Source organism: Lolium rigidum, chromosome 1, assembly GCF_022539505.1.
Source record: "Lolium rigidum isolate FL_2022 chromosome 1, APGP_CSIRO_Lrig_0.1, whole genome shotgun sequence".
NCBI lineage: Eukaryota > Viridiplantae > Streptophyta > Magnoliopsida > Poales > Poaceae > Lolium > Lolium rigidum.
The window spans coordinates 359,389,852-359,402,110 of record NC_061508.1 but is presented as its reverse complement, the minus strand read 5'-3'; the positions used below and the strand labels follow the sequence as shown (position 1 = coordinate 359,402,110).

The 12,259-nt window shown below is 49.1% G+C and overlaps 1 protein-coding gene across 1 annotated transcript; it reads left to right on the top strand.

The window, feature by feature from the left end:
• The first annotated feature begins 11,062 nt into the window (after positions 1-11,062).
• Positions 11,063-12,025, top strand: LOC124665864 (putative cyclin-dependent kinase F-2). The gene has a single exon (XM_047203230.1). It carries the CDS (start codon positions 11,063-11,065, stop codon positions 12,023-12,025), a length of 963 nt encoding a protein of 320 aa, XP_047059186.1.
• The last annotated feature ends 234 nt before the right edge of the window (positions 12,026-12,259 follow it).

Genomic DNA, 12,259 nt, shown 5'->3' with positions numbered 1-12,259 from the left:
GGTGAAAATTAAATCTGATGAGGAGTTTCGTCGGGGGCGAGCAACAAGCAAGCATTTGACGAGATTAAGGAGTATCTAACGAAGCCACCCGTGTTGGTTCCGCCACAGCAAGACGAGGCCATTCTACATTTACTTGTCGAGAGCTGACACCTCCATCGCCTCAGTGGTGGTGCAAGTTTATGATGGTCTGGAGAGAGTAGTTTTCTACCTCAGCAGAAGGATGTTGGATGCAGAAATGAGGTACCCTGAGATCGAGAAGTTGTGCCTCTGTCTGTTTTTCACCTGCACCAAGATTCAGCACATCTTGCTGTCAGCAGAAATTATCGTCATATGCAAATCGGATGTCATCAAGCATATGTTGTCGGATCCTGTGTTGAAAGGCCGACTCGGTAAATGGATGTTTGCATTATCGGAATTTGATATCCGGTATCAACCTGCGAAAGCAGTCAAGGGACAGGCATTGGCCGATCTTATTGCTGAACGAATAAACACTGATATAGCAGCACTGACTGTGCGTGCATGGGCCATGTTCTTCGATGGATCGGTCTGTGAGGATGGTTGCGGCATCGGCATTCTACTCGTGTCGCCTCGGGGGGCAACATATTCCTTCTCCATCAGGTTACCTACCCCTTGCACCAACAATGTCGCTGAGTATGAAGCAATATGCAAGGGAATGGAGTTGCTATTTGAAGTCAGGCGGCAAAGTGGAAATTTTTGGAGACTCCAAATTGGTGATTTCCCAACTCACGGAGGAATACAAATGTGAGAGCGAGTCGCTCTTCCCATTATGGATGCAATGCCGTGAGCTGATGGCACAAGCTCGGTATATAAATTTCAATTGGATCCCAAGGTCGCAGTAATACCGAGGCGAACGATCTCGCACGGATGGCATCAGGATACAAGGATGTAGCAGATGGAACCGATGTCCGAGTGCAGCTCATGGAACCGGATGACTCGGAGAGCCGATATTTTCAATTACTTGAAAGATTCGGCTCGGGGGCACCTAAACGGATAAGATACAAGGCCATGAAGTACGTCCTAATTGGGGATGACATGTTCTACAGGACGTTGGAAGGGTTACTTCTCAAATGTTTGGGACCAGCCGAGTCCAATCGGCTCTTACATGAGGTACATGAAGGTGCCTGTGGAACGCATCAATCGGCTCATAAGATGAAATGGCTGATTAGGCGATCGGGATTTTATTGGCCCACCATGCTTGAAGATTGTTTTAAGTATTATAAAGGGTGTCAAGCATGTCAGAAGTTTGGGAGCATTCAGATGGTACCTGCATCAGCGATGAATCCCATCATCAAGCCTTGGCCATTTCGAGGTTGGGGCATGGATATGATCGGCAAAATTAATCCTCCATCGAGCAAAGGCCATGAGTGGGTTCTGGCCATTACAGATTATTTCACTAAATGGGTGGAGGCCGTCCCTATGAAGTCAGTAGCATCCAAAGATGTCATCAGTTTCGTGAAGGAGCATATCATTCATAGATTCGGGATTCCCCAGACTATCACGACCGATGTAGGTTCGGTTTTCGTTTCTAAGGAGTTTAGAAAGTTCTGCGAGGACATGGGAATCAAGCTGATCCGATCGTCTCCATACTATGCTCAAGCAAATGGGCAAGTCGAAGCGTCCAACAAGAGCCTTATCAAGCTGATTAAGAGGAAAATTGACGAGTACCCTAGACGTTGGCACGAGGTTTTGTCAGAAGCTTTGTGGGCGTATCGCATGTCATGCCATGGAGCGATAAAAACCTCGCCATACCATCTGGTCTATGGACAAGAAGCCGTATTACCCTGGGAAATCACGGCTGGCTCGAGACGGACTACGTTTCAGAATGATTTAACAACTGAAGAATATGCAGCCCTGATGAGTGACAACATTGAGGATGTAACGGAACTCAGATTATGGTCGCTTGAGAAAATCAAGGAGAACAAAGCCAAGGTAGCTCACGCATATAATAAGAAGGTGAGACCGAAGGAGTTCCACGCTGGTGATCTGGTATGGGAAGCTGTGTTGCCGTTGGGGACTAAGGATAAAGCGTATGGTAAATGGTCTCCAAATTGGCACGGACCGTACAAAGTCGACCAAGTTTTAAAGGAGAATGCATACATGCTCGAGCAGTTGGATGGTGTGAAGTTCCCAGTGGCCGTCAATGGCCAGCATCTCAAGAAGTATTTCCCAAGTATGTGGGATGATGGGCAGTAAAATATGAAGGCCGATGCACGAAATCGGCCAGTAAAATAAATAAATAAATTTCTCTTCCCAAGTATGGGGATGATGAACAGTGGAATATGGGGGCCGATGTATGAAATCGGCCGATAAAAATAAATATATGTGCAAAGCAACAGGATGCTAGGTACAGCCGATGCACAGACATCGACTTGAGAATAAAACAGCCGATGCGCAGCCATCGACTCTAGAGCTACAAAATATTATGAGCAGGTATCAAGTTATCATCTGAATTTTGGGAATGTCTGCTTGAACCTGTCTAATTTGGTTATCGGGTTAGCCTTATGGGCGTTTGATGGTGAAAGACCGATACGCTGCTATCGGTTCTTGGTGCGTTGACTTACTTTGACAATCGGAAGATTTGAAATTGGACAATGGGAAAATCAAATTGGAAGAACATTTTTCATTGATTCAAAGAGGGATTTTACAAGGAAGAGCCGATTGCTCTCAAAAGGATAATGCACTACTACTAATCCCTAATCTAAGGGCCGTTGCTGCCCTCGTCGTCGCCGTCCTCGCCGCTGCTGCCGACGACGTCCTCATCGCTGCTATCGAAGCCGCCGGCAGGGGCTTCATCTTCCTCGTCGTCGTCGTCGTCGTCGTCGTCCGACCCGGCGCGGAAGCGTTTTGCCGGCGGGTACTCCTCGGAGGTGGAGTCCTCCTCCGCTTCCTCGTCCTCCTCGTCGGAGGAGATTTCCGCCTCCCATGAGAAGAGGTCATCGTCGCTCTCCGCCTCCAGCTCCCCGTCGACAAGGAACTGGAGGTCATCCTCCCCGTCGGTTAGGGGCACGTCGTCCTCCGACTCGATGGAGGAGTCCCAATCCCTCGCGTCCCAGTACTGGGGGGCGAAGGCCTCGTATATCGCCATCAGGTTGACCTCCGGCTCTAGCTCACTGGAGGAGGAGGATTGGAAAGAAAGGCCTGAGGAGACAGAGGAGGAAGAGGAATCCATGGCGGCCGAGATGGGTTTTTTGCCGATGGCTAGTGCGGAACAGGGGAATGAAGAAGCGAACTGCCTGGACGAGTTTAAATAAAGGGGATATAATGAAAGATGGTTCAAAGCTGTGGCAGTTTCGAGGATGCGGTGCCAAAAACTGTCAAATCGTGCAGTGCAGAGAAGTTGAGAAGGCAAGGCATCATGATGAAAGGATACTGTGACGGTTCTGCTCTGCAACGCGTGACCCGATGAAGAAAAAACAGAATGGTTTTGAAATTATCATTACCAAAACCAGGGGGGCATGTGTTATCACCAGAATTTAGCCAGAGCCGGAGATGGGCCGTAATTGAGATGGGCTTGGAGGATGTGCGCATGAAGTATCTCTAAATCGGCCTTGTACGATAGTTTGGGCTAGATTGCCCGTGTATCTGTATATTATAGTAGATTGCATCTTAGTTTAGAATTAAGAGATAGAGTTTAGCTCGTACACGGTTAGGTGTATTCCAAAGATAGAAAGTCTACGGACTATAAATATGTACCTAGGGTTATTGAGAAAGGAGGACGACCACGTTCACAACAAACACAATCTAGGCGCATCGCCACCCCTTGTTTCGAGGGTTTCTTCCGGTAAGCATCATGCTGCCTAGATCGCATCTTGCGATCTAGGCAAGATAGGTTTATTTGTTATCCGGTGTTGCTCGTACCGAAGCCTTGTTGATGGCGAGCAACACTACTTATCGTGGATGTTTTGGGGCTTGCATCGATGCTTTTCTTATATGCTTGCTTAGCTATGCTGCCCTCGATGTCTAGCCGTCCTTACACCTATCTTAGGTGTAAGGGCGGCATCTTGCTTCATCTTTATTTAGTAGATTTGATCTCGTTATAGTTGCTCCTTGTTCCGCAAGGATTAGTTTGATATCCGTATGGTTAGGCCTTGCAAACGGGTTGAACGATCCGGTAGTGCGCTAGGTATGGCTTACCGATCCTAGAAGGGATGTTCCGGGAATCGACTCTATGTTGGTTTTTAGGCCTCTTTTAGGGTTAGTTTTCCATCATCTTTTGTATCTGCTAGGCTCAACTACGTGTAGGATGTTCCGGTTATACGGTGAGAACCCTAAATTGTCGTAGATCGATTTAGCTTAATATTAATGAAGCAGGATACCCATGTTATTGCAAGATCTAACATGAACCATGGGTCAATCGGCTCTTTGAGCCGATGAGCAGGGTAACCTGAGAGCCGATCGAGGCTCATTTAATGTTTACGTGTCTACCATGCAGGAACTAATCGAAGCGATCCAACACCTTCCTGACCAGGTATAGGTTAGGTGGCACGCCCTTGCGACCGTTAGGACGTGTGCCAGAGCATTGCGGGCCGTTGACCGAGGGACCATGGCCCACCAGCAGTCTTGGGAGCCTCCCAGCTCTTCGTGTTGCTCGTCGCTGCTCGCCGGTGGGTTTTGGCAGGCAACAGTATCTCGAGAAGATTAAGGAGCATGACCTTGTGAAAGATGCCTATGTCCAGTGGACGAGCAACCAGATGGCGGTAAGTTTCAATCTCTATGGTTGCAAAACATCGTAAGTCCCCATGTTTGAATCTGAGCTATCTCTCCCGTTTCTTGTAGAGTTTCACTCGGTTCATGATGACTGGAGTGCGAGAGGAACCACTCCCAGAGCCACCTCATCCGGGGCCGACGCCAGTGTTCCCGTCCAAGGAGGAGTTCTATTGCACGTACAAGCGTCACCATCAGTTGACCCCGGTAAGTTGCTAACTTGACTAAGTTGCTAACTTGGTGTTACATGGCTAAGTTGCTAACTCCCTCCAACATGTAGGGATTGGGAGAATCCGGGAACGACGCTCTTGATGGTACGCCGATGCACCCCGGTCGCTGTTCTCCTGGTGCTTCTGCCGAACCTCGGCATGGTTCTCGCTTCCGGTGGCTCTCGTCGTGGTTCTACCTCCCCGAGCACCGTCGAAGTAGTGCGGCCTCGCTTCACCCACTCGGAGCTAGATCAGTACTCGGGTCCGGGTGGTGCACCACCATAGTTTCTACATTGTACTAGCACATGATGACACGCTCCATCTTTGTAGTGGATCCCGTGTATGTACCATGGTCTTGTATGCTATATTTGTGCTATTTGTGAGATTTGATGCTATATTTGTGAGATTTGGTGCTATACGGTGATATCTTTGTGCTCTATGGTGCTATATATGTTACTGAATATTCAATGTTATAATATGTGCATTTTGTACGATTTTCTGAGCAAATTGAGCCAAAATGGCAAAAATCTGAAAAAAACTGGACCGGCTCACATGCCCATAGCTGCGCCAAATGGCAGGGTCTGTGCCGACGGTGACACCATCGGCACAGCCGGCCCAGTTCGCGCGTTTTTTTTCCAGATCGAACAGCGACGTATTTGGCGCCAAATCTGGAAAAAAATAAGAAAAGGTGCCGACGGTGACACCGTCGGCACAGCGTGGCAATTAACGGCCAGCGCATCACGGCGAGATGGGCTGCGCCGACGGTGGTAACGGCCGACGGCCACCATCCAGCCGTCGGTACACGCGTGTGCCGACGGTGCCATCCTGTGCCGACGGTGAGTGCGCCGCCCCCGACGCGAACTATGCCGACGCGCAGACGCCGACGGTCACCGTCGGCAGAGACGGTGCCGACGGTGGATTAACCTGTGCCGACGGTGCGGGGCCGTCGGTGCACGGCGTGCCTCCCGTAGTGTCTGTTGGATTGAACTTCATCGCACATTTTGGTCCCAACTCCAGTTTGTAAATTGCATCCGATTCCAGCCTTTGACGAGTTCCATTACCATGTATGAAGTGTGTGTGGGCTTACAACCCGTTGTATCCAGATCTTATGGTTGCCCTGTGACTTTATACTCCCTCCGACTCATATTACTTCGTGTAATATAGATGTATCTAGATATATTTTAGTTGTAGATATATCCATTTTAGCATCAACTAATATGGATATATAAAGCCGAGCCTATATGCTTTTTTTCTTTCTTTTGCATCCGTACAATGATATAATACCATGATAAATTAAGGACGGTGATCTTAAAAGTGCATGCATTTTTTTGGAATAACGTTGTACTCCTTCTAACCTGAATCAGATAACTCAAATGTGTCAAGATTCGTATATATCTATAAACTAAAACTCATTTAGATACATGTGTATCTAAATAAATCCTAGACAAGTAATTTGGATAGAGGGAGTACTTAATTACAAAAGAATGACGCATGCCCGCGGAAATTCAATTCGGTGCCTATGCTCCTTCTACCGAAAAATAATATATCAAAGTGTCGAAATTTTTTGACAAAAAAATCTTACATGTACATCTCCATGATATATGTACGTTCGTCAAGTGTCACGAAAAAAAAATATTTTTTGTGGTCTATGTAAAAAAGAGATAATTTATCTTATGAAAAGCATTATTTTTAGCACTGAATTTTATCTTTTTTCACACACGTCACATGATAAGTTGATTTTTTATGAAACGACTTTGTGAGCACGTAGCACGTGTAGATGTACGTGCGAATTTTTTTGTTTCAGTTTTTTTTTAATTCCAAATGTGTGTAAGATATATTTCAAAATATAGGGAGCATATGCTCCCATGTTTCAAAACACCACTCCCCGCATGCCTGTTCCTATATGGATCCGTATACGAGTACTAAAACACTGCTACTTCTTGCTCTGAACCCAAAGGACACTCTGCCCAAGTTTCTCCACCTCCGTTCCATGTTCTGCAACTATTGTGGATCAACCACTCCAAATTGAAGCTCCCATCTTACAATTGTACCTCTCTCCATGTTCTGCATGCTACATCACTGGTTTCACATTAGATGGAAAGGACTTGATAGTGATTTGGAAGGTCCGTGCAACACCACCCATGTTTCATCAATGGCGGCGGGTAGCAAAGTTTCGGGTTTCGTTTTGCAAAATTTACTGTCCATGGGCGAAATGGACGAAATTTGGTTTTTTTGGAAAAAAATCGGAAAATCTCGGAAGAAATTGACAAACCAAAATTTGAAATCTGGGACGAAAATTGGCCAATAATAGAACGACAACTAAATGAAATTTTCCCTTTTTTTTGAAAAAGTAGGACTAAATCACACTCAAATTCTGAAAAAGATGCATTACCGATTCGAAGTTGTCTCTGGCAGCTCCATCTCGTTGCCCCTCGTTCATCTCACCCCCACGGGAAATCTAGGTCACAAATTAGCTGAGGCGAATGGGGTTAGATTTAAATCAAAACAGAGGACAACGATGCGGTACTAGGGTTTTGAAATCTCACTCACCACATAACGAATGGGCCTTGGTGTGAAGGACTTGAATAAATTCAATATTAGTGTGATGCGTAAGTGGTGGTGGAAATTGGAAAATTATGAAGGACCTTGGCAGGATTTTATGAGAAAGAAATATCTGGGAGATTCTGGAATATATTTTGCCAAGCATAGAAGTGGTGATTCACCCATGTGGTCTGAATTATTACGTATTAGAGACATCTATCTGTGTGGCAGAAGAATGGCTATTGGGAATGGTTGTAGAAACAACTTTTGGGGAGATGCTTGGTGTGGTCATTCTCCCTTAAAGGATAAATTTCCTGAAATCTATGAAATTTGCAATAAACAAAGCATTACTGTGGTAGCAGCGGCAAATCTGGGCTGGAGATTGTCCTTCAGGAGATGGTTATCTACTGATCTCCAGGAACAATGGTGTGGTTTAGTCAACATTCTTAACCAGGGGACTCTGGCTGATTCAGTGGACAAACCAAAATGGGGGACAAAAAAATAGACGTCAAGAGCTTGTACAAGCAGTTGCGTAGGAATGAGATTGACAGATTTTTCAAACACTTATGGAAAAACAAGATTCCATTGAAAATCAAAGTGTGGTTGTGGTTGATCTGGCACAATGCCATAGCTACAAAGGATAATATGTGGATAACCTGCTGAAGAGAAAGTGGACTGGAGACCCCTTTTGCAAATTTTGCTTTGCCCATGAATCTATTTTGCATCTTTTTTTCTCTTGTCCTGCAGCCAAATATATTTGGAGCATTGTGGGGACTGTTGTTGGTGCCCAGACTCGCCCTGGGTCGTTTGCACAGTTCTTTTGGTGGATGCCGCAATTCTCTCAAGCTAGCCGCAATGTCCAAATTGCTAGTTTGACTGCGATCTGTTGGGCTATTTGGAAATCTCGTAACAAAACTTGCTTTGAGAAAAAAAATCCCTAAAAATCCCGTTGATCTTATTTGTCAATCTGTGGCTTTTATGAAATATTGGGCAGGTTTACACAATGCAGTTGACGCCTCGCAATTGCAACAAGGATCAGATGCTCTTCTCAACACTAGTGGTGTGCCTTGACTGGCTGCACGATAGGAGGGAGATATGGAAGTTGATGAAGATTCTGAAGATGCAGATGACCTGAACGCATGAAGTTCTTTGCAAACATGGAAATATCATTTTGGAAGAAAAAAAGCGGCGGATCCTGGCGACCTGGCCTGTGACAAACTATCATTCTAGTTGTTCCTGTATATATCCCACCGGGTGCTGTAATAGAAACCTCCCCTAGTTTTCTCTTCGCCTGAACACTAGCAGTAGCTTGCGGTGTCCCCACTCCCTGGTAGCTTTTGCTTTTGGTCAGTGTTTTGCTTGTAGTTTCCTGAAGCTAGTTGTACATATAACAAATCCTCTAAACTCTGTTTTCATTATCAATGCCAATGAAAATCGATTCCAGGTGGATCGCTTGAAAAAAAACGAATGGGCTGCACCACCGAGAACAAACTTACTGTCGTTGCCGCCGAAGAAGAAGAGGGGGCAGTGGAGAACAGTCAGGCACAAGGAAGTTTCACTGCCTCGATGCCGTGGGCAAATAAGTGGGCCCACCTGAATTAACTCACTTTCTTAACCCAGCTTCACACTTCCTTAAAAATCATCGACCGAGAGCCCCTTTTTATCGTCTCTATCGGGTCTTTGGGCTGTTCGAAACGCCGCACACGAGGTATTGTTGCGAAAGACATCAATTTCCTTCCAACACCACACAAAAACATCGCACATGAGCTGTTGCCCCTACAATTTAGCGTAGAGTCCAACTATAGATGAATAAACATGATGCGGAGAGGAAAAACGAGAAGTCATAGACAACAATAGTAGATGAAAATAATTATAACAAGAATGGGGAACCATGGGAAGCTATAAAACCCTTTGGATTTAAACTAGATTTCAAGTTTAGAAATAGACCATGTCAAAGTATACTAATCATCATAAGCACTAATCAGCTAATGTGATTATCCATTGAAGCTCACAATCAACAAATTATAGCAGTAAGAATAAAACCAGTAAGTAATTCCACTTGGCAGTCACCAGAAATTTAATTTAGTATGAATAACTCACACCAGCCAAGCTCATCCTAAGGGGAGCTACACCCAAACCTGGTAACTTATACCAAACAGGACCTACGTACAGGTCTCCACTTTTTCCCGGCCTGTTCAAAGCACCAAAGCATCTCTTCGGTAGGCAATCTCGAAGAATTCTTGTAGCTAAATGGTTTACGTACATCGCAGCAAATTCGAAACCCATGCAACTAGTACAGTATCGCTAGAGATCAAGAATTTCATTGACATCACAAATTAGTTTACAATTACATAATTTCTGCTACTTCCTACGCCGAGACATTTGGAATCGAAACTCTTCTAGCTAGAAGGCTAGAGCCCTAAACCCTATGATGTGAAGGCAGCCTGGTGACGGTGAGGGTCTTCTTGACCATGGAGCTGCCGCACCTCGCTTGGCTCCTCTCCCTCAGGATTGGATGCTTCCTCTTCTGCATTTGCTTGATCATCTCCGGCGCCACCACCTTGATTGGCAGGCGTTGCCGCTTGGCGTCCTCTGCCTCACGGTACGCTTGGTTGAACTTGCGTTTTGCAGCTAGCATCTTCTCATCGGAGACGAGCCCGGCACGGTCGCCGCGGAAGATGAGGCCCGGGGCGACGGGATCAGACGCCCTGTTTGTTGTGATCTCCGCCGTCTTCTTCTTGGCGGGTGTCTCCGGGATCTTGGCAGGTTGCGTCGGATGGTCCATCGTCTTGAGCTGCTGCGGCAGGTTGTCCAGGAGCTTGGGGGGCATGGCATTTCTGACCGTCTTCTTGGCGGATGTCTCCGGGATCTTGGCAGGTTGCGTCCGATGGTCCATCGTCTTGGGCTGCGGCAGGTTCTCCACCTTGTGCGTGACCTCTCTGACCTTGGCGTCGTCGTCCTGGACGGAAGCCCTCCAGGCGGCGACGATGCCGCCGGCTAGGACGCGGACGCGCTCCGACTCGTGGTTCTTGTGCAGCGCGCGGACGCACTTGGCGAGGTCGGTTTTGGCAAGCACCGTGGGCATGAGCGGGATCAGCCGGAGCGTCTCGAGGGATTCCGCCATCATGTCGTCGAGCAGGAGGCAGAGCCGCTCCGCTTGGTCGTCGTCGGCGGCGTCGCACAGGCGTTCGACGATGTCGCCCCTCGCGCTCCGGAGGTCGTGGCGGGAGAACTCTACAGGGTCGAAGGCCTCGATGGCGGCGTCGACGGACTCGAAGGCGCGGAAGAAGGGCTTCCAGCGGCGGAGCGGGCTCTGCGCGGGCGCGGCCATGGCGGCGAATTCAGGAGCTTGCGATCTAGGGCTCTCAACTCTCAAGCCGGTGGATGTATGCGGAATTGCAGAAGAGCAGAACTCCCACAGCTTATATGGATCCATTTACGGAAGCGCGTTCTCCCTCCCGTCCGAGTCCGACTCAACACTGGCATGATCAGTGAGTTGCGCGCGCGCCACGAAAACTGTTTCGACAGGTGCCGCCTCTCGTACATACATATGCGCGGCCACCACTCCTCGCTCGCAAAAACATCCCATGGCCACCACGCGAGCTACCGCTGCCGAAGACGCCATCCGCGCCATGATCGACGACCACGCCGCCGGCTCCTGCAAGAGACGACGCATCGGGAGCACCGACGACTACGAGCTGACGCGCATTCTAGGGAAGGGAGGCTTCGGCGTCGTCGTCAAAGCGCGCCACCGCGCCACCGGCATTGACGTCGCGCTCAAGTCCCACCTACGCCGCTCGCCGGCGCACGCCGGCTGCAAGAAGACGAGCCACCATTCCCACGTCCTCCATCGTGACCTGCTGCGGGAGGCGTGCTACCTCGTGGCCTGCCGCGGCCACCCCTCCGTCGTCGGCTTCCACGGCATCGCGCGGAACCCGCGCACGGGCGAGTGCAGCCTCGTCCTGGAGCACGTCGGCCCGAGCCTCGCGCACGTCCTGCGGCGGCGCGGTAAACCGTTCACGGAGGAGGAGACGCGCCGCGTGATGCGGCAGCTGCTGAGCGGCGCCGGGAGGATGCACGAGCGCCGCATCGTCCACCGGGACATCAAGCCCGGGAACATCCTCATCGGCGTCGGCGAGGGCCGCGGTGACGTGGTGGTGAAGATATGCGACCTCGGGCTGGCCGTGTCCGTGAACGAGAGGCCGTCCCGCGGCCAGGCCGGCACGCTCTGGTACATGGCTCCGGAGGTGCTCCTGGGCAAGCCGGACTACGACGAGCTCGTAGACGCCTGGTCCCTCGGCTGCGTCATGGCGGAGCTGCTCGCCGGCGAGCCGCTGTTCAGGGGTCAGAACGCGACCGACCAGCTCCTCAGGATCTTCGATGTGCTCGGCGGCGCCCACGGCAACCCGCGGCTGCGCGAGCTGTTCCCCGAGGAGCGCCTGTCACGGGACGGGTTCGAGGTTTTGGACGGGCTCCTTACGTGCGACCCTGCCAAGCGTTTGCCGGCGGCCGCGGCGCTCCAGTGCCCGTGGTTCGCTATCTCCGGCTGACATCCCTGCCTCTGCTGCTGCCGTCGACGACACGCCGGCGTCGCCCAAGCAGAAGGATACCTGCTCTATCAACATGTCGGATGCAGATTGCCGAGTTGCTGGCTAGTGAGATTGTTTCATCATCTTGGGGTGAATAGTGTATTTGTTTACTCCAACTTCCCTGTACATTTCGTTCCTGACTTCCTGATTCCAGTTTGTACATTGTATCCTACGATACTATATTACCATGATGGA